This window comes from Mus caroli, unplaced genomic scaffold (assembly GCF_978045245.1).
Source record: "Mus caroli unplaced genomic scaffold, Mus_caroli_1 scaffold_3, whole genome shotgun sequence".
NCBI lineage: Eukaryota > Metazoa > Chordata > Mammalia > Rodentia > Muridae > Mus > Mus caroli.
In genome coordinates, this window is record NW_028227258.1 from 133,589,185 (window position 1) to 133,611,941 (window position 22,757).

Here is a 22,757-nt window from a genome sequence, read left to right on the forward strand (position 1 = left end):
CTGATTGTGACTACAAGAATGGCTGTCCCCACCCTGCACTCTTCAACACTTGCAAGGATCTCCACAGGAGCCACTTTACCGAGAGTGACTTTGAAGTTGACTCAAAGTCATTAGCTCCATGTTTCCTGTCTGTATTCTGGAGCCTCACGATGCAGAGAGGGTTCTGTTCCCATGGAATTTATACTAAGGGTCTTTGCTTCAACACTTCTCTGCCATGCTGGAATACTGTAGGCTTTAGAAAGCTTTCTTGGGCACAAGTGTCCACTGGAACAGAAAGGAGGTTATTATACCTGGGGGTCAACAGGTCTGAGCATTGGGGGTGTCCTTGCAGGTTGAACCCCACTAATGCTGAAGGACTCTGATCTTGGGGGCAGGTTGGGGTCCGAGATCCTGTTGGCAACCTTGTGAGGCATGGCAGGTGAACTCTGTCGGTTGAGTCTTGAGCGTTCTTCTACCTAGAAAGTCAAAGGACAAGAAAATCTCAATGGTTAGAAGTCAGTGCTCTGTCCAGTAAGGCTTTTCTATAGCAACCCGCAAAGCCATTCGTATGCCCCTCTGATGAATTCAAAGAGCCCAAATGTGTCATTTCTGTTTCATAGCAAGATTTTTTGCTTTCCTTTCTCTTTTTCCCTTTTCTTTTCTCCTTCTCATGGAAGTATTTCCAGCAAGTATGCAGGGCCCTTGAGCTCTTGACCTTACATCACCCATTAGCTTGTGCTATGTCAGGTAACTGGGCATACTTGGCCTGCTAAGAGCTTGTCTTGCATCCCTTGAGCTAATATCCTGCTGATTAGTCACAAAGCCATGGGATCAGTCAGGGAGATGGTGTGCCCTCCAGATAATCAAAGGGGACTATAGTAGGCACTGAGACAGCTTAGGGGGAAAATAGAAACTTGCTTTGGGTTGACTCATAAGACAGGGGGACAAGAGCCACACAAGGACTGACTGGTGAGGGCGAAGTGGCACACAAGATCTCTACTCTTCTTTGCAGGCTGCTGATAGGCACGTGGGCGTCCTGGATGCTGCTTAATGACATGGCTGTCTTCCGCAGACTTCCTGTATCATTTTATTTTTCTCTTTAGGGCCCTTTCCTTTCAATTGTCTCTCCCTGCTACCCAAAATACACTGCTCCTCCCCTTGCTTTCCATTCCCAGCATGGACTCTTACCCTACACCCTCCAACTCTCCTCCTGCTCCTTCCTGCAATCTGGACCTTCCTGTTCCCCTCGCCCCCACCTTCTCTCCTTTCTACCCATTGTCATGTCTTATTCTCCAGTGTCTCAGAGAGCTAGTGCTTCTTTATAAACAGATTCTCTGTCACTACCAATCAGTCCATGTTTATAGGAGCAAATAGACTGTTCCCAAGGATGACTGTAAAGAGAAAGTTAAATGAACATGATGGACATCAAAAGGCAAGGTGGAAGTCATTAGTTAGCAAAAGACTTTTGTTCTAGGTTTATCTTACCCTGTCTTGTATTTCTTAAGGGCCAGTGCATCTCAAAACGGCAAGACAATACCACACATCACTCTCCTCACCCTGAGAACTCATCTGAGTGAGCTCTTAACTCCTTTCTGTTGACCCAATATTCAGGTCTGTTTGCATTCGTTTACACACCAGCTAAGGGCTTTTAATTTTCTCTTTGCTGCCTGATTTCAAATACAATTCAAAAGTTCTATTACTTCTTATCTTTCCTACCCTCTTTTGAATCTTTCTAGAGAGAAGTCCAATTTCCTACACAGAATAAGTCTGTTTTAACCTTAAACATTTGAACATGCTACATTAAGCCACAGATAAGAAGTGGTCTGCCTCTATGATGTGTAATACGAACATCTTTTTCTTCACTAAGGCTTTGTGGGGCATGTCCAATTGGCCTCCACTTGACTTTGGTTTTGAAAATCTGTGTCCTAAAAGTTTCCTACATATCAAATCATACTAGCCACAGAAGGCCAGTGATATAAAGTAGAAAGTGTTCACTCTGTTTATGAGTGCATAAAGCATCATATCAGCAATAATTAATTATCTATTATACTAAGCAGAATAGTAAAACTACCTACTGTTACAGACCTCAAAGCCCTAAGAAGACAGCAACAGAGAAGCCCACAACATACAGCGCATCAGTTCTGCATGCCAGACTCCTTAAAGAAAAGACAGTGACCCTTCTTTGACTACTGAAATTCCTTAGTTCCTCAATTGTAAATTATACTACTTACACAACTCGTGTTTGAGCTCGGGAACTCCGGAGAGTAGATATGGTTCAGAGAACTATGCGGCTCTCTGCACTCTGATATCCCAAGAAGCATTGGTGGTATAGAAATGAACGTGTTTTCATGTGTTCAGAACCAAATGTATTCAGAGTGAGGCATACTTGTAATGATTATTAGTGCTACTTTTAACTGTCAAACACAGGGCAAAAAGTGAGTGCTGATTTTCATATGCAAATTGTGTGTTTGATTAGTTGTAGAGAGAGGATTCAAAGCAACTTCTGGGCATATTTTCTAAACTTTCAATCATGCCATGCTATAGATTCTACCCTTTGAGTGCCTTAACCTGCAAGAGTCTATGCCTTATGAAATAAATAGCCAGTTGTGAATATTCAATCAATAATGTCAAGATGGATCAGTGTGTTGAAATTTCATGAGTAGGAGTTTGGATAACAAAAGTTGTAACAATGCAGCACTCGGCTATACATTGAAAATTTTTTATTTTTATTTGTGCACATGAGTGTGTGAGTGTGTACTTGTATGTGGACACACATGCACAGTACAAGTGTATATTACAAACATATTGGGGGTCAAAAGATAACCTCTGGAAATTAGTTCTCTTCTTCTAACCTGTGTGTTCCAGCAATTGAACTCAGGTTGTCAGGCTTGGAAGCAAGCATATTTAGCTGATGAGCTATCTTGCTGGCCTTGACTGTAATTTTATCTCAAGAAAATCTTGCTTTTGAAGTCTTTTGGAAGGTTGGGGCACAGATGTGGTTTGCACCAAAATTTCCCTTTAAGAACTGGAGGAAAGACACTAAACCGAACGTTCGAAATGACATTTCACAGAGAGAAAGCTGAGTGTACTAAAGAGCAGCTTCCTCTAACTGGAAAAGGTCTGTCCCCTGATTGATGACAACTTATGTTTACTAACTGAACAGAAGGTCATTATGAGAGAAGAAAAGAAAGTGGCTCTTCCACAGAACAAAGATAAACACAGCTAAACTGGGGCACAGTCCCGATCTGCTTCCACCTGCTTGAGGACAGGTCTAGCAGCAGAGGATCTACTCCAACCTTCAGCTGTCAGTGGCTGTCAGGAAGATGGGAAAGCCAGGGGTACCAATCGTTCAGTAATGGAAGAGTGTATTGCACAAGCATAAGGAGCTGAATTCAGATCCCAGAATCTCAGTTAAGCCATATGTGATATGTCTGCATTGCACATCTGTAACCATGGTGCTTTCATGGCAATACGAAAGATAGAGGCCCTAGAAGATCACATGCCAAAGGATCTAGTACACACAACAGTGGCTGCCATTCACTGTAGAGAGGGGACATGATGGAGCAGTAAAACAATAAAATGAGACCCCATGCATGGTCATGTAAACATGATATCCTGCTGCAAGCTGGTGCAAGTTCAAATACTATTTGTAGTAGTGAAGGGTGACACAGACCATCAGATGCCATTTTAGGGCACATGAGAAAGGAAAAGGAATTTCTATCATCCAAAAGATGATAAGAAATGCTCAAATTCAGCCAATGGACATCACAGCATCTTATTAGCACTTCCACAGAGCTAATCTGCCTCCCACCCAAATCAAGAAACAATGGGAGAATTCTGAAAGGAATGACATTGCCTAACCAGCTTGGTAATGCAGAGATATTTGCATTCCTTGCTGGCTTAAATCTGAAAAATCAAATCCACAGCAACACCCAAGCCCAATAGAATACTACATCAAAGTTTGATAAGCCTCTCAAAGACCAAATAGCCCCATCATTGGATTGAAGGCATTGATGACAGGATTCTGGGGCTTGCTGGCTGCCAGCATAGCTCTAGCTTCAGTGACTAAGCTTGTATTAAGGGAATAATGCAAATTCCCCTCTGGCCTTCACTCATGCATGTATGGGTGCATGCACCTTAATGACCACACGTAAACATGCACGAACACATGCACACCACAGAGGGTCAAATATTGCATCCCACTGTCGAGGAAAAGTTGTCACCTTAGAATGATGTGGACAGAGGTATAATATAAAAAGGAAGGAAAATAGTTTTGGAGACTAACTGATGGTTATTTAGAAGTCAGATTATGTTAACTACAGAGAAAGAGAAGGATGGTCATGAAAATGTTGAAGAATGTCTGCACACATGTCCAGAGGTGTATTAAGTCCCAAGGAAGAAGACTGGTGCCTGGAAAGCCTGATATCATGAATGATGTCATCCACTAGATGCCACCCAGATTTATGGTGGTGGCCAGAGACCATCATATGTGGAGTGCTTGGTGACACAGCTATGTTGGTTGTGTGCCTGTTACTTCTGCTAGGTTAAAACTGTTGCCGGGCGTGGTGGCGCACGCCTTTAATCCCAGCACTCGGGAGGCAGAGGCAGGCGGATTTCTGAGTTCGAGGCCAGCCTGGTCTACAAAGCGAGCTCCAGGACAGCCAGGGCTATACAGAGAAACCCTGTCTCGTAAAACCAAAAAAAAAAAAAAAAAAAACTGTTAGGTTTCTTTTACTGTGAGAGGTCTGGCCAGGCAACGGGGTAATCAGGAGGTCAAAAATATTACCTTGATGTTATCAGTACAGATTTGTCCCCAAGAGAGCTTCCGAGAGCCCAAGAGCTATGAACTGATTATGAATAGAGAGACAGGCCAGGGACTTAATGATGGGAATAGACAGACATAAGGAAACAGTGACGTCAAGGCAGGCAAGCTGGAATAGGAGCTGGGGGGAAGTGGATGAGAAGTGGGAACCACACCAAGCTCTCCTTTCTTGGCACACGTTACCATAGGGAACTGCCTATGGGGGCAGGAATTTTGGGATGCTTTTCAAGTACCTTCAGGTGTCCCTTTCCTAAATGTGTGCCAGGAGCTAGGAACATGAAAGGTCAGAAGTTATATATCACAAAGAGGAGATGTGGTACTTCTTAGAAGAGTCTAGGTACTAGGAAAGACATACAGTTTTATGCCTCTCCTCTTGTCTTCTCTGGTCCATGAGACTCTCTGTGGCCCTCCCTAACTCCTATGATAGACAAATAGTGGATTACCACTTTGAAAATGCTGGATAGGTATTACATATGATTTTAGATTTCATTCCCAAGGTCATCTACATTCTGGGAAATGAGACTCTGGGAGTCCCACTTTAGTCCCTAAGGGGTCCTGAGACTTCTACCAAACCAAGCTGGCCCATCTTCCTTCCTCAAGTGACGAGCAATCAAGAGTCCCTGTTTTCAGTTGGTACTTGCTTTGGATAATAATGACATTAGCTTCATAGAGGGCAGCCCTTCGACTTTCCCCACAGTGATGGGGGCTGGAGCTGTGGGTCTGACTCAATTGAAGATTTGAACCCAGCTATGGCTAAGAAATGGTTAAGAAGTAGAAGAAAGCAGTGTGCCTCTGCCAGCCAGGTAGCCTGCTGCTTAATAGCACAGGGATTCTGCTTACCCAAAGAAGTGGTATAGATTTTTAAGGAGTTCTGATGAGTAATCTTGACTGGCAACTTAATGAGATTTAGAGTTACCATGGAAACACATTTCTGCTCATATCTATGAGGGATTAGCTTATTTGATTAATTGAGGTGGGAAGACTCTATGTGGCTTGTGCTATGCTATGGGCTGGAGCTCCACGAAGAATGAAAAAGGAGAGTGTGAACTGAGCAGAAGCATCCATCACTGTGGTTCCTTGGTCCTTAGTGTGAACACAAGGTGATTGGCTGCCTCTTGCTCCTCCTGCTACACTTTCTCTGCCATGGCAGACTGCATCTCCCAGAGCCGTAAGCCAAGATAAGCCCCTTCTCTCCTTAGGCTGCTATTATAGGGTATTTAGTCATAGCAACAAGAAAGAGCAGAAGTAACTGACAGAGGGGCCAGTGCTGCTGGGGAGCAAAGTCACAAACAAATGGTTGACCTAAGAAAGAGTGGCAGTGGCTCCAGACAAAGGTCAATCTGGATCATGTTTACCAACAGTATCAGAAAGTGACCGAGCACGATCCTTTCTCTGATCAAAATGATTTGCTGTGTAGACTTAGTTCTTAAACAGTGGAAAAGTTATTTTACTATAATAGTGAATGCCAATTAAAAGGGTTCAAACAGTATATATAGGTATGAAACATTGCAGAAAATACTATTCTTTGATTGTTATCTCTCATTATCCACCATGATTAGGAGAAACATGATTTCTAGTAATTCCTACATATACTCAGATGAGATAGAAAAATAAAAGATTAAAAAAATAGAAATAGGATCTTCAGTTCTAACCTAAAAACCCCTTTAAGTGATTAGCCATGTTCACAAGAATAAAAAGAAGTCATTGGATGTCACCAAGAGAGGCCTGGAGACTGATGTTCCCTGTGTGTGAGCTGACAGAGACATTCTGGTGCTTGTCCCAGTCTGGGTTACTGATTTTTGCTTCATTTGGTTTTAACCCATTTATTTTTTCTCCAATCCAAATAGCTTTTAATTGCATTTCATAACTAGTTCACCAGAGAGTCACATTGCTAAAATACCACCTGAGTCTAAGGGTTGAGGAAATGAGAGAATATTGCTTTGGACGTATTGAAAATGCACATCATAGCCACAGGTCTATGACACATTGTGCAGCTCTGAGACCATAATGAACAAGGCAGGGTTAGCAGCAATGTAAGGTCTAACACTAGCATCCAGGCTATGGGCAGGATGTTATTCATCCCAGAATCTATTTTGGCGTTTATGATATTCTTCCACTAATGGTCCTTATGCCACATCCAACAGGATTCTTGGTGTGAGTGTGGTAGGAGGAAGGTATGTTTGTGTGTGTGTGTGTACATGTACATATATGTGGACATCGAAGGCTAGCCTCAGTCATCACTCCTCAGGTGCCTGCCATCACCTCATATTTTGAGACAGAGTCTCTCAATGGAATCTAGAGCTCTTCAATCAGTACAGGCTAAATGACCAGTGAGCCCCAGGAATCCCGTGTCTCTACCTCCCCATTTCCAGGATTACAAGCCTTTGCCACCACGCCTGGCTTTTCATATGGGTGCTAGGGATTGGACTCAAGTCCATGTGTTTACAAGGCAAGCATTTCACCAACCAGACCATCTCCTAGCTCCTCTAAATAAACTCATATAATGGAGTTTTGTTGTTTTTTCCCTACAAAACCCCACTATATTGGCAGAGGTACACAAGAAAAACACTATGACCAGCATCAGACTTTTTCTGCAGTGACGCTATGGCTCCTCCAGAAGTGAGGCTCTCACAATGGGCTGTCTTCAAACTCTTCAGCACTAACTGGATTCTGTGCTCCCAGTGAAGGAACTCACAGTGGAGAGCCTGGCCAATGGACACAGCAAGTCTTCTGTCCTTACCTCCTTGGCCCAGGCCGGCTTCTCACTAGGACTCATGCCCTCCTTGTAATGGTACAGTGGCTTCTTCTCCAGGGGCCTCTGCTCCTGCCGCTGATGCTGGAGGGAAACCAGATAGTCCCGCTCTTGCTTTAGCTGCCTCTGCAGTCTTTCTGCTTGTCTCTGTTCTTCCAATTGTTTGCGCTTATATTCCTACCCAGAGCAGGAAGAGGAAAGAAGAGATCACGTGACCACAGAGGACCACATTATCCCATGGAGCAGCAGCAATGCATGTGACAGAGGCAAAATGGTACAGAAACAGAACTTCAAAAAGGGCAGGAGTGCCCTAAATGAGCCCAGCCCTCATGTTAGTGTCCACACAATATATCCATAAAACACTATTTCTTTAATGGCATTCCCGACAGAACACCACTTAAAAAGTGACATGTCCTTGGAGAACTGTACCACAGATGCAGGATAGTCAGACTGTTACAGAGCAGGAGTCACCCACTTTCTAATTTGGTAATTCAGCCATTCAAACATGTGTGATCGAGTATGCAAGCAAATAAATAACCAGAGGCCATATCTAAATCATCCATTAAATAAAAGCTGGACTCCTAAAGCTGTTATCAAGCTTTTGTATAAGGGAAAACAAAACAAAACAAAACAAAACAACAGAATGCCATCACGTAAAAATTCAGTTAAAAAAAATTAAAAAGCTATACCAAGAAGCCCATTTGGAGAGCTGAGTGGTAATAATAATAAAAGTTCTTCTAGTGGATGCAGCATGAGCAGGAAACCAACTGTGCCCATTGTAAGGGCAGGGGTAACAGCCTGCAAATGAGGAATGACTGCAGGGCTGAGTGGACTGTGGCTGAGGAGCGTTTGCTGTGATTGTATTCCAGCATGTTTGCAAATGGCTTTAAGAATTACTCCGCAATAAACACAGCGGGTCTTGAAAGCAGTTTGAACTTCTAATAGGGTTGGATGCATGCTAAACTTTCACAAATAGATGGAGTTAATAAAGTGTGCTAAATGGTTGAGGACTTAGCAAACTGGGTCAAAAATTGTATGAAGCCTCTGTGAGATTCTGAGGTCTGGGAGGTTAGAAGGGAAGACCTCATATTTTTAAGTGGGATGTTAGGAGAGGGAAACAGAAGACATACATATTCACACACACACACACACACACACACACATGCATACGCATGCACACACAGACACAGGCAGTCACACACGCATGTATACATTCATGCAGGATGAACACCAAGCAGCCATGTAAGTTTCCCATTACCAGAAGTAGAGCTTGCTCATGCAGTAGCTGCTGCTGTAAGATCTCTAACTGCCTTTGCTCTTCTTCTAGCTGTCGCCTGATGTATTCCTGAAGAGGCAGCAGCAGAGAATTGGGAAGAATAGAAAGAGAGGAAAAGAGAGAGAAAGAACAAGTGATTGCAAAGTGACAAGAGCTTCCAAGTAAAATGCAGGAGCAAGGAAGGGGAAAAATACCCAACACCTCACCCAACAGGAAGAGGAGGCCATAGCAAAGCCAAGCCTTTCAATGCAGTCAAAAGCACAGCCCCTTTGCCCATAGCAGCTGACAGAGCTGGCTCAGCATTTCTTTGTCTCTTTTGGTTTTAATGGAATACTATGTTAAATCCTGTTATTAGGTTCCTCTCTTGTGGAACCCATGGACTTAACAAGGCTGTAAAGTTCTGAGGGCCTTATGCCAGCAGCAGGGATAGAACACATATACAAGGCCAGCTTGCTCATGGTCTTTGTAATAGACCTAGCTCATTGCTCAGTGACTCAGGGTGTGAGTTTATCAATGGAAGAGGATACTATCAGGGGCTCAGAGTTGGAGAGCAGAGATGGCCCAATCAGTATGGCTCATCTTCAGGGATGAAACAACAGGGACGTGGTTCAGTGCTGGGAAGTCATCAATTCCAGGTATGCCAGGGGAGGTCCTGGTTTGTGTAGGAAGCATGGGCATTTTCAAGCTGTGCACTTGACATTTTGAATAGGTAAGAACTGTTGCATGAGAAAAAGCAAAAGCCATAATAGAGCAGTCCTTGGAGACCATGTGCCACACCCAGAGCTTCCTGGTGCTGCAGGTCCCATGAGGTCCCATGTGTGGGGCTCGCCACCTCCCAGTACCTGCTCATGCTCGGCCCGCCTCCTCTCCTCCTCCCGACGCATCTGCTCTTCATAGTGCCGGCGCTGTTCCCGCTCCTGCTGCTTCCGAAGCTCTTTTTCTCGCCTTTGTTGCTGTGGGATGACAGGCAGACATGGTGATAATAGTGAATGCTGGGAATGTTAGCATGAGATCTGCCCATGGACAGACATGCACTCTGGGGTTATGGAGACCACTTTGGTACTTGCCATGTATGTGAACTCTCGTCAAGACATGGTGGTTGGAATTGTCAAACCAGGCTAGAAAAGACCATTGCGCTATCATAGACTCTGGAACTCCTCTGCAGTAATTACATTCTTCGGTCATTTTAATATCATGTCATACACAAATTCCAAAGATATAATGATCAGATAACAAGAGTGCATAGTCAAGGCTACCGACTGAACAGAACTCATAGACTCACCCGGACCATATCTCTGTTGCTCACACCACACTGCTTCTTTTGCCAGAGGATCCATTTGTGACTGCAGACTTTATCTTCTTGCTCAGGTTAGACCCTATACTGAGGGGACACCACCATGATCTCACTGGCATCCCCCTCTCCTACAATTGCCCCAGAGTGGACAGAGCAATAAATTCTGTCTCTATCTTGTTTAATATTCACAAGTCTTTGGAGGGAGATGCCTTTGTCCCAGGTTTATATGAGAATATGGAAGCAGAGGGAGAGTAATTGTTCAAAGTCAGCCTTATGTTCCAGGACCTAAGCTCAACTGTTATGCAGTCAGAGACACAGGAAATGGAGCACAAAACCCGCAAATTAATCTGTCTCTTTGTTCTACTTTCAGGAAAGGAATGGGTTTAGGAGACCAGAGAACTAAGCTAAGGAGCTGGTGGCTCTCATGTACTATGGTACCATTCCCTATCTCTGGAACACCAGAACCTGTGAAGGGCCATGGGAAGGTCATATAGGGGTGGTGCCATTCCCCACCTATGGAACACTAGAACCTGTGTAGGGCACATGAATGGCTTTTGTGGCTGTTCTAGTAATTGGAGCCACATGACCTGCATTTAGCATGAGGGGTGAGAGTGCATGTTGCAGTGCATAGGATCACACTTAAAATAATGAGTTCCCCAGTAACACTGCTGGCATCTATTTTGGGAACAGCTGTGGTCTTTTGTGTCAGATCCTGTACTAGCTTCAATTTCCCCTTCCTCAGGAGGTTCTGAGAAAACAGACCAGGGACCACTCCCTGTGACATTCTCATGTCACTTCACCGCATGGTAAGGAGCGGTGAGATGATCCAGACAGAACAGCCTGCGACCACATTACACTGACAAGCCAGTTTTGCACAACCAGTGAAAGAGCCATGGAACCAGACACCAGAAAAAGATGTCTGCCGTGGCCCCTCAAAATGCCAAGCAACCCGAGCGAAAGCCTTGATGCTCTAGATTTTGCTGCACTCTTCCAGACAAGCTGCCTATCAGTGACCTGAGACCCTCAGGATGGAAGCGGTCTTTTGGGACTCGATATCCATCATTTCCCGACTTGACAACTCCTTTTCATCTTGCACTGCTTGTGAAGAAAGCCCTCTGAGGGCTTTGTGCAGCCTAATGATACAATAGGACTTGCATATGCAGAAGGCTCCTAATTGTTATGAACAAGGGCAAGGCTAGACACCAAAAAAGCAGGATGAGGCTTTCTTGCAGATCTAGACATGGGCCTCCAGGGCATCGATGATGTAGCATAGGCTGGCCGGGTTCCTCTGTTCATCTTTACTGCTGAGGAAGGAGCAGTAGCAAACAGAAGAAAGTTTCCAGATTTTAGTCACTCTAAAATGAACGGCACAGATGCCTGCTCAGGAATTATAAGCAGGCCAACATAGTTGGGAGGTGCTGGTGACCCTGAATGTAAGGGTATAGAGAGCTCCTGGCTAAGGTACATCCTGTTTAGTGTAACAAGAGGAGAGAGAATAACGGGCATGTTGATCCCAGACAAGCAATTATTTGTTTCACAGAAAAAAGAATTCAGAGGAACACAAGGGTAAAACATCATCATAGGAACTGACTGAATAATTTGGATTATAGACCCAAAGCACAGACATTTCCAACATTGGACTTGGACTGCATTGGTGTAAGCCCAGAGAATAAAACAATTATGTGTGTAGATCTGGCTCCTGGCTGGATATAGCCCTCATTTAGCTAACATATCAAGTTTGTTACTCTTGTGGTTTCTTTTTTGAGGAAAAAATAATCAAGCTCTTTTGAAGATTTAGCTGAATTTTATGTGGAAGAGTTGTCCATTTTCAGTCCGTCTGCCAGGAATCAATACTGTTCTATAATTACATGCCACTCAGGTTTCCACACAAGGTATACACAACATTGATTGAGACTCAAAAAGGTAGGGTTTCCCAAGTGTTCTGCACCTTCTGAGAAACACACGAAAGAAATGGCTAATAATTAACAATGATCTCACTCGGAGAAGCCACTGGTCACACACAGAGGCATCTGCCAGGGCTTTGGTTCCTGCTGTGAAGTCAGAAAAATAAATTACTTTCCCAGCCTTCTGAGGGCAGCCTGCCAATTCCCACCTGTGTATCTCAAGGTCGATGCCTTTCCTAGAAAGATGTTTGCTTTCCCTCCTCCTGGGCATCGTGTTGTTGGAGGGGACATATCAAAACATGTCGAAGACAACTTCTTGCTTCAAGGAGACCCTTAGAAAGTCTTTGGTGGCTCTTGCTAGAAGCAGCTCTTTGAGGACAAGGCAAATGTTCAACTCTGGCTCAACTTTAACCTCTCACATGGGTCCTGGTACCTGGCAGGTGCATGTAAAAATGTGTTGTGCTAAAAGGTTACTGCATGGCTGTAATCCTATCTAGTACTTGAAAGGCTGAGGAAGAAGGAATACCATGAGTTTAAGATTAGTCAGGGCTATATACATTGAGACTCCATCTCACAAAAAAAAAATGTTTTAAACTCAACAGAATAAAATCCTTGGTGCAAAAGAAAAAACAACACACTATTCTCTTAAAGAGACATTTCTTATCAGAAGCCCTCTTAACTGTTAAGGCCACCATCACACCATTGCTCCAACCCTCCAGCTTTTGCCTTGTCTATTCTTCACACACACTGAATCACTACTCATTTTTGTTGTATTGAAGACTGCAGGCCAGAAAGACATCCCAAGGGGAGGCTGCTGGGTAGTTTTACCTGTCTACTTGACAACAATGAACTAGTATAACCTAGGTCAAGAGTCTCAATTGTCTAGGTGAGGCTTGCCTATGAAAATATCTGTAGGAAGTTGTCCTGATTATTAATTGATGGAGGAAGAATCAGCCCACCATGGGCAGCACCATTCCCTAAGCTAGGCTGTATGGAGTAAGAAAAGCTAGCCCAAAGCAAGCAAGCAGCACGGGTTCATTTGTTTCTTTCTGCTCTTGGTCGTGGATGTGATGTAACTAGCTATTTCAGTTCATTCAATAACGGACGCTAAGTGGAATTTGAAGCCAAATAAATTCTTTCTGTCCAGTGTTGCTTTTTAGTCAGAGTATTTTCCAAAGCAACAGAAAGAAGCCTTGTGGAGATGGAGAACAGACCTGCCCGTTTGAGGCAGCTCTCACAGTCAGAAAGTCCTTCACAGCAAATTCATAGAGAATTGAGAATGCTACAAAAAAACCAAGCAGCAATGAAAACAGTCACCTGCAATTGGTCCTGACATAAACTATTTGCCATATTGGTGAAACGTGTGAAAATAAAATAAGGGCCATAAACTTGAGCTGGAAAGAATGGAGAGCGGAGACTAAAGGGGCTAAAGGGGAGACCAAATTCTTAAGGGAATTTGAGTTATGTCTGATGATAGCCATGGGGGTTCTGTCATCAAGGAAAATGTCTTTAACCAAGTAGACAACAGCCCTCAGCAGATAAACCACACATGAGGGGAGGCTTAGATGGTCTCATTTATATCTTCTTGGATACACTGTCAAAAGTTGAATTCCTTAAAATTCAAAATTCAGTTAATAGAGTCTTCATGGTTTTTCCTGGCTGGGGAATTAACATGTTCTCTGGATTAATACAATCACTACCTTATTTTAGTGTAGGTTAGTGGTTTTTCTTACACCAATGAGAGGAGTATACTTGCTAGTTTTTCTATTACTGTGGCAACATACCTGATAAAAGGAAGGAAGGAAGGAAGGAAGGAAGGAAGGAAGGAAGGAAGGAAGGAAGGAAGGAAGGAAGGAAGGGCTTGTCTTAGCTTATCATAGTGGGGAAGTCATGGAGTTAGGAATGGGAGGCAGCTGGTCACCCTGGGTCAGGAAGCAGAGACGAAAGCTCAGTTTGCCTTCTCCTTCCATCTGTCCTCTTTATCTAGTCTGGACCCCTGGCCCAGGGGATGCTATCACTCTCCTCAGCTAATCCTCTCTGTAGACAGTCTTAGACACAAACAGAGGTATGCTTCCTAGACAATTCTAAATCCAGTCAAATTGACAAGGAAGATTAGCCATCACAGGTGGGGTTCAGTTCTGATCCTCTGCTTGTTCCTCCAGTTAGGACAGTCCTAGGAGGAGGATGTTTTCAAGTAAACTGGTTAGTTGATTTTAATGAAGATGTATTAAAGCTAGCAATCTTGGTGTTTTTGCTAGAGGTCACCTCTTAAACAACAGACTTCTCACAGTTGTGGATATAAATTGTTACTCTTGGGTATGGTCATTACAGAACGCACCTTCTCTGATGGACAACTTGGGTCTTTACTATTTGTGTTTCCTTCCTTTGTTGGGTGCTAGGAAGCTCAGAGCCATACTGATGGCTATATCTGCTGCCTATACTCCCTGAATGTCAACTTATATGGGTATGTTAGGAATCAACCCAGCTCCTGCTTTCAACTCATGTTCCTCTTCTATTTTATGTTCCTTTTTAGTTTATTTTCTTAGACCTTATAGTTTTCGTTGTTGTAGCATCTGTTATAAATCACATTAAGTTCTCCTTTTAGAATGAAGAAAAGTTACAGAGAAAGATAACAGATATTAATAACAAACAAGCCTTGCTTGGTTCTATGCCCATCTTTTTTTTTTAATTAGGTATTTTCTTCATTTACATTTCCAATGCTATCCCAAAAGTACCCCATACCCTCCCCCCACCACTCACCTACCCACCCACTCCTACTTCTTGGCCCTGGTGTTCCCCCTGTACTGAGGCATATAAAGTTTGCAAGACCAATGAGCCTCTCTTTCCACTGATGGCCGACTAGGTCATCTTCTGCTACATATGCAGCTACAGACACTAGTTCTGGAGGGTACTGGTTAGTTCATATAGTTGTTCCACCTATAGGGTTGCAGATCCCTTTAGCTCCTTGGGTACTTTCTCTAGCTCCTCCATTGGGGGCCCTGTGATCCATCCAATAGCTGACTGTGAGCATCCACTTCTGTGTTTGCTAGGTCCCGCTATGCCCATCTTTTATACATACATTTCTCATTATATGAACTTAGGGAACATCCACATTTGAGACTATTTCCTAATTGTAATATTAATATCATGGGGTAGGGAGAGTGTTGGCATTCCTTCTACACCCCCCTGAACAGTTACCTGGAAACAGCTAGGTAGGCCTGGCTTGCTATAAAAGGCCCTGTGTGGCCCCTCCTTGCTTTCTGCTCCTTCTCTCTCTGACTCATCTCTCCGGATCTCTTTCTCCCTCTCTCCCTTTCTTCCTCCTCCCTCTCACTCTGTGTGTGTGTGTGTGTGTGTGTGTATCTGGCTCTCTTTCCCTGTTTTTACTCCCTTCTCAACTTCCTTCCTATGCCCTAAATAAACTATTCTATACTATACCCAATGGTCCCTCAGCGGGAAGGGATGCCGCAGCATGGGCCTACTTAGGCACTAATCCCACCTCACCATACTGTGCTCTACGAAACATATACTTGATTCTTTTTATAAAACACAACAGAGAAGAAGAAGGAATGCTAGATCAGAACAATTAAGACTAGATTCTGTTGTGTTTTATAAAAAGATGGAGAAGCCAGGGATATGTTTGGTGGAGGTGAGGTATGGTGTGGGTGAAGGGGGTGCCTCTGGTGGCCCATGCCGAAACATCCCTCCCCCTCCACACACGCCCTCGCAGGGACCAGCACAGGATGGTATAGTATAGAATAGAGTTTATTTAGGGCATTCAGAGGGGAGTTGAGGGGGTAATAGAGGCAGAGAAAGAGAGAGAGACAGAGACAGAGACAGAGAGAGAGAGAGAGAGACAGAGACAGAGACAGAGACAGAGACAGGGGCTGGCCATGAGCATGTGGAGGGAGGAGGGGAATGGGGAGAAAGGGGGAAGAGAGTAAGGAAGGAGGAACAAGAAGAGAAGAGAGGAAGAGAGCAAGACAGTGAGGAGGGGAAAAACAGCCCCTTTTATAGTGAGTCAGGCACATCTAGCTCTTGCCAGTGGGGCAGAGGCTAGACTAAATGCCAACCAATTCTTTAAAGTCTCTAATAAGACCATAATAGTGTCCTTTACAAATAATTGTTTAATGACTGAATCAGTTTGTAGGTTGAATCAGATACTCTCCTCTAAACTTTTAATGCAGTGGTCCAATAGGTGACTTTCAAAGTTTATTTATTCTGAGGGCCAGAGCAAGGATGTGCTGCTGTGGAGAGGAAAACAACAACAACAACAACCAACAACAGGTTCAGGATGAGAAGCGAAATCAAGAGTTCTGGGTTGCCCTTGGAGGATTCCAGGGTGACTTCCTGGAAGCAGTGAGAGGGAGGACTCCTGCTGAGACTGTCACAGATCCAGTTTTGTGGAAGCAGCTGATGGGAGCTGATACCCAACTTCTCAGGAAGAGCCTCAATCTTTCTCATCTCCGGGGCTCTCTGACCAAAGCTTCTCTGAATGAAAGCGATACTGTGGCCACACATCACGTGTGCTTCTGACTTTGAAGGGGGCTGTCCACATCGAGCTTTCCAGGAGCTGTACTTGTGACACAGACATTCGTACATCTGGAAATTCCACGTTGGCTTAGCATTTGCCCAATTTTGAACTTGGGAAAGACCATTGACGACTAACCATTGTAGACTTAGGGTAGTCATACCCATGACATGCCTTATACTTGAGAGTAGGATTCTAAGCTTTTGTCTTGTAAGAGGTAGGGCACAAGAATGATGAGTTGGCCAGACACCTCTGATTTTATAACACAAGAGTGTAATAAACAGAATAAAAGAAATACTAGAGCCAAGTAATAGGATCAAAGTTCTGTGAGCTTGTGATATCATGTACCTCTGTGATATCATGTTCAGTCCTGAGGCTCTTACTCATGTAGTTTCCCTTCCCCTTGAGCCAGATACACTCCTCACTCCCACTGCACAGACAAGGAAACTACCGCATCCAGGCCAGCATCTTGCCTAAGTCCAGTCCTTGGTAAGTGGAGAGCCAGTGCATACACTCTGCATAGTTCTGACACATGCATGTAGACCCAGTGAAACATGCTCTGTCCTTCTCATAGTTTTCCCTTTTCTGTCTTGATCTTGTCCTGTCCCCTTTCTTCATAGAAACAATTACCAGAGAGCCATGGGAAAGCTAGACAGACTAGCAATACTCCATCCTTTTGCTTCTACATTTGTTCTAATCAGTGGCCAGAAGGAAGCCTCTTTTCCACTCAAGGGCATCTTTGGTCAGCAGGAAGCCCGTGGCTAAGCTCACAAGGTACGCATGTGCAAGCTGGTCTTTATGAACAAAAGGAAGGAAGACAGGTTCTAGGTTGATTTTTTTTCCCTGAGCAAGCTTAACGAAGCAATCTAATTCTGTCTCTGCTATGAATAGTGGTTAATGTGATTATTCATGAGCTCCCGCTTATCTCCCAAGTCTCAGTTTCCCTAGGAGCAGCTACTGGGACTTCCTAGGTACCTCCACACAGAGGAAAAAGAATATTCCAATGGTCATTCCTAACACACAAGTCTCTATAGCTTAGTATTAACATCAAGCACAGATAAAAACTCTTCAGATTCCTGCCCTAGCATGCTCAAGCCTTAGTGAGAGACCCTGGAGTTGAGTGCTATTGAAACAAGTATATTATAAAAGAGTTTGTGGACATTCCATTCACAGAGAGAGCCATTCTAGCATTTTGAGTAGTCACTGAAGGTACTAAATTATATCCCCTGTAGAATGGAGAACTCTTTAAACATCTGGCAGGATTTATTTGAATGTAGAGATATCACAATGGCTCAACAAATAACAAGCTATATTTTTCAACATTATTTGTTTTAAAAAAATCAGAATGTGGTACCTAAAGCCCATGGGTTTGTAACGAGACAGGGCAGCAAGTAAGTGAGCCCACTGGAAAAAAATGCTGCTGCAGGGATTCTTGCTTTTTGAGAAAAATTGGCTGAGATCACTGCCCAGGTGATGGTCTACTCAAGTCACTCACAGAAGGAAACAAGAGTAGAAATGAAAACAGTTTCACCTCAATGTCACATGAACAAACGTGTCAACGAAGGAAAAAAAACCATTCTGTTGTTCAGTTCTGCTTAGGTTAGGAATAACTAAGAAAAAATGAAATACAAGACACATGGACTCACCATGATAAAAGAGGCTCTGAGCAGACCCTGCATGACGGAGGTCATGTCGGTGACCTGTGATGCCTGCCCAGGCAGGCTTTGACTAATTCTGCATGCATGTCATCAAAGGCACTCTAGATACACGGAGGGTTAGTACCGGTCCAGCTCTAATCTTATTTTGTAACAGTAGATGCTGTAGGCATAAGATAGCAGGTAGTTCTTGCAAAGCACCGGAAAGGGTTTCTGTGGTGGTGAGGACATTTCAGCGGCATCTCTAACTATAGCATTGCGATTAAAGCCCTCCCTCCACAGGGTTCAGAAACTGCAGACAAAGTCCGACCATCTGCTACAAAAAACAAGCCCTCTGGAACTCACTGGTTATTGGGGCATCCTCCCTTTTCTTGTTTGTCTTGGGACATGGTCTTGCATAGCCCAAGCTGGCCTCAAATTTGTTATAGATACCATACTAACCTTCAACTCCTGATATTTCTGCTTCCTTCTCCCAAGTGCTGGGATTGCAGGCATATGTCACTGTGCCCAGTATTACCAGATACTGTTAGAAACACATTTTATAAATTAATTCAATCTTTCAGGTGATCACTATCCACTTTGTAAATGAGTAAACTGATAAACAGAGAAATCTGGGTTTGTTTAAGATGACTAAGGCAGAAACTGGGAGGGTGGTGACTGGGAGCAAAGATGCCATGTGCCCATCTTCTTTGAGAACTAGCCACTCCCAGTGCTCTATGTTTCTATTTATGGGTCTTGTTTCGATCTTGGTGGGAGTCAAACCTTGATAGTAACTGCAAGATTATAATTAATACTTGTGTGGTCAGGTTTAAATGTCAACTTGCCACAACTGAGAAATCATCTGGGATTGGAGACTCAACTGAGGAATTGTCTAGATCAGCATGCCGATGGAGGATTGTCTTGATTGCTGACTGATATGGGAAGACCATCCCACTGTGGGCAGCACCATTCCCTGCACAGGTAGTCCTGGACAGCATATTTAAAGAAATCTAGTTAAGTATGAGCAGTCTAGCAAGAAGGCACCATGGATGTGTTTATTTCTTTCTGCTATCGATTACAGATTTGGTGTGACTAACTGCTTTGAATTTCTGCTTTTTGAGTTTTTTTCCTTCAATGATAGTCTACAACATGAAGTTGTAAGACAAACTCCTTTTTCCCTAAGATGCTTTGGCAAGGTGTTTTATCAGAGCAACATAGACGAAACTAAGACAGTGACAGAAATACAGGAAAGAGTATCTTTCAAAAGACAGAGCTTTGGCAGAAGAAAGTCCCATGGGCCCCTCTGGCAAAAGCAGAGCTACCAACGTAGCAGCAGGTGGCCCCACTAAGTGAGGAGCTCCCTAGTGAGGCTACTTGTGCTCCGTAGGCTAATGACTACGTAGATAAGCCAACAGCAGGCAGAAAGCCAAGTGACACACACAAAAAAGGTGCATTCAGAAAAAAGGCACCCCAAAGTGGTGGACAGGGAAGCCACATTAGTGACAATAGAATGAAGACATTATCTCTGTAATACCTAACACAAAGAATACCTGGTGGCTTACTCTTTTAACTGTTGCAGAGCACACCAAGCATCTGTGCAAAAGTTCTCCACTCATTCCTTGGGTTCTGCACAGGGCTAAGTCTTTTGTGCTTGTGTTTTTCACACAGTTCTCATAATAATCCTTCCAAGCAAATACAGTTATGCTGAACATACATGTAAAGAAATTGAGGTTCTTCCCAGAGACTGAACCACCAACAACAGGGCAAGCATGGGCTGGACATAGACCCCTCCCCCCGCCCCGCACATATGTGGTAGATCTTCATGCTGGTCCCCCAAAAACTGGAGCTGGGGGCTGTCCCTGACTCTGTAGCCTGCCTATGGATCCTGTTCCCCTAACTGGGCCGCCTTCTCTGGCCTCAGTAGGAGAGGATGTGCCTAGCTCTGCAGTGACTTGACATGCTGGGGCAAAGGGAATGTCGGGGAGATGAGAGGAGAATGTGGGGAGGAGAGTACTCTTGTGTGAGGGGGTACTAGGAGGAGAGGGGTGGCTGATACTGGAAATTAAAGTGAATCAATTAATTAATTAAGAAAGAGAAAAAAGCTAAGGCTTGACAAGATTAAGTAAACTGCCCAAGACCATAGAGTTAGGATTAAATCTGGCCTCCGGACCTACAAAGTTGATGTAGGTTACCCTTCTACCTACTTACCAGACGGCTTCCCGTTTCACCACGTTCTGAGTGGGGGTTGTAACAAGTGTTCATTCCCAAGAATGAGAAGGTGTTCATCTTCTGGTACATTTATTCTCATAAACTCAAGGTTTCACTGCACACAGGAAGATGCTCAAATGCTGGAAATTCCTTTGACTTTAGTCAGGAAAAACAGCAGTTACTGCTCCTGGAACTTTATGTGTTGTCGATTTGCGCAAGGTTTCTGCTAATCACCTGGTTTACTCTTCCTAATAGCTGCACGAGATGCTATTGTTACCCCCAGTTTTATACTTGTAGAAACTGAGGCTGAGGAAAGCTAAAGAATGCACCCAGGGTCCCACCAAAAAAAAAAAAAAAAAAAGGAAGCTGTGATCTGGGCCTCCCTGAGAGTCATGAGGGCCTGAAGCTGACTTATTTGAATTTTGCTTTGAGATAGGCTCTTGAAATCTATCATAAACTGGCCTTGAACTCATAGAAACCCTCCTGCTTCTGACTCCCAAGTACTAAGGTTACAGGTGTGGACCATCACATCTGGATTTTTTTAGTTGGCGTTGCTGACGTAAATCCTTCTCTATTAATGTTATTCACTTATTTGTGAATGAATGTGTGTCTGTCATTGTGCTATGGTGCATGTGTGATGTTCAGGGGGGAAAATTGTGGGAGTTGGTTCTCTCCTGTTACCATATGGGTCCTAGGGAGCAAACTCAGGTGAGTAGGCTTAGAAACAAGCTGTTTCCCACTGAGCCTGCAGGGTGGCCCAGCACACTTAAAGAGATAGGCACTACCCACCCTTTCTCTGCTTTGGAGTGAGGGCTATGCTACAGCACCTCAGAGAAACTATTTAGATTCTAAGAACACCTACTCTACCCAGTGGCTCCTTTAGATATAAGTCCCTGCCACATAGTCTCAGTGAGGTGGTTTCTGATTCTGACAGAAGAGTCAGTGCCAAGAACAGACATGAGCTCCACCTGACAGCAAACAGGGTAGCAGCAAACTATAAACGTACCCCGGATCTAATCACTAGGTGGGTCTCCTTACTGTGGCCCGCAATCCTAGATCTGACACATCCTTTAGAAGATCTGTCTACCTGATGACTGTTGACATCTAATTCTCCATTTTCCTGGTTAGTCTTCAGTACAACTCTAATGGGAACAGCAAATTTACCCACTCACATCCCTGTGGAGAACAGGAAGCAGGGGAGGGGAGGGCTGAAGGCAACACAGTCCTAGAGTCAGCTAGACCTATTGTGTGTTACGGTATTCCTGTTAAAATGAAGGTATGGCATACTCCCAGCAAGCAGAAAGAAACTGCTGGTATCATTTGAAAAATTTTACACAAAATAAATCATCACCAGGACCTGATCTGAAATAATTAGTCTGTTACCAGAGCAGGCCCACAAGCCCTTCAGGGTCCATCTAATGCAGATAGGTAGGGCTGGTCTCAGCTGGGTAATAAAAATTTCTTATTAAACCAGAAAAAAAAAAATAGGAGAGGATTCCTAGATACTTTTACCACCAGAGATGAACTGACTCACCTTGGCTGAGTTTCAACAAGTTCTTGGACTATATTACCGACCAAAACTGGTCTGCGTCCCACCATTTAATCAGCCACAGGCCATGTCCCTTGTCTAACAGATCCATAACTACACTCAGCTTACAGTCAAAGTCCTTCTGTGAATTACAAACTGATTAGATCCTAGCCATATCCGTACAGGCACACGTCAGGAACAAAGGGCACAGAAAGTGTCCTTAGAAACTCCTGGTGGAGACTGACACCGCGGGTCCCCAAATAACAGCTGTAGCCCCACAATTTCTGTGACGGCCAGTAGGCTTTTATTCAGAACTGGAATGTAATTCACAGGGTGCTCGCACAAGCCCATCTGATCAAAAGGAAGCTAAGTCCTCAAGAAGAACTATAGACTTCCATAGTTCCGATTTGTCTATGCAGCCCAAGTCTCTGCTCTAGCCACCAGAGACCCAAGTGTTCACCATAGGCTAGGATAGCAGATAAGGAAGGGGATGCAGGAAGGGAATCTCTGGATGGCAACGATTGTTGGTACTCAGTTTCAGTACTTACAGTCAACCTTTTATGTCACAATTTGCTTTCCTCCCTTAAGCTATAGCATTTGATATTACCCTTGATATGACATCGTCATCTACAGAGTTTATTCTTGAGTAGCCCCTTGGGTGAGTGGTTCCAGCCCCTGGCAGGCTGCAGCACTTGGGAGAATGGGTCCCTGAGCCTTGATTGGGCAACACAGTGGAGCTGGCTCTGGAGATAGGTGAGACACCCGAAGTGCATGAGAGCAGTAGAGCTGACTTGCCTCTTGCAGATGATGGCAGCATTGCGTGGCCTAG

The 22,757-nt window shown here is 44.0% G+C and overlaps 1 protein-coding gene across 5 annotated transcripts in view; it reads right to left on the reverse strand.

The window, feature by feature from the left end:
- Tnik (TRAF2 and NCK interacting kinase) overlaps window positions 1-22,757 on the reverse strand; it is a 403,188-nt gene that overhangs the window by 68,179 nt on the left and 312,252 nt on the right. For 3 of the 5 annotated variants that reach the window (XM_021158657.2, XM_029475111.2, XM_021158656.3), the window contains exons 13-16: window positions 9,672-9,782; window positions 8,812-8,898; window positions 7,542-7,730; window positions 291-455 (exon numbers count right to left, since the gene is read on the reverse strand). In XM_021158657.2, the coding sequence (XP_021014316.1) occupies window positions 291-455; window positions 7,542-7,730; window positions 8,812-8,898; window positions 9,672-9,782 (552 nt within the window). The remainder of the gene's footprint in view (window positions 1-290; window positions 456-7,541; window positions 7,731-8,811; window positions 8,899-9,671; window positions 9,783-22,757) is intronic. The other 2 variants (XM_029475112.2, XM_021158658.2) reach the window with 1 other exon arrangement.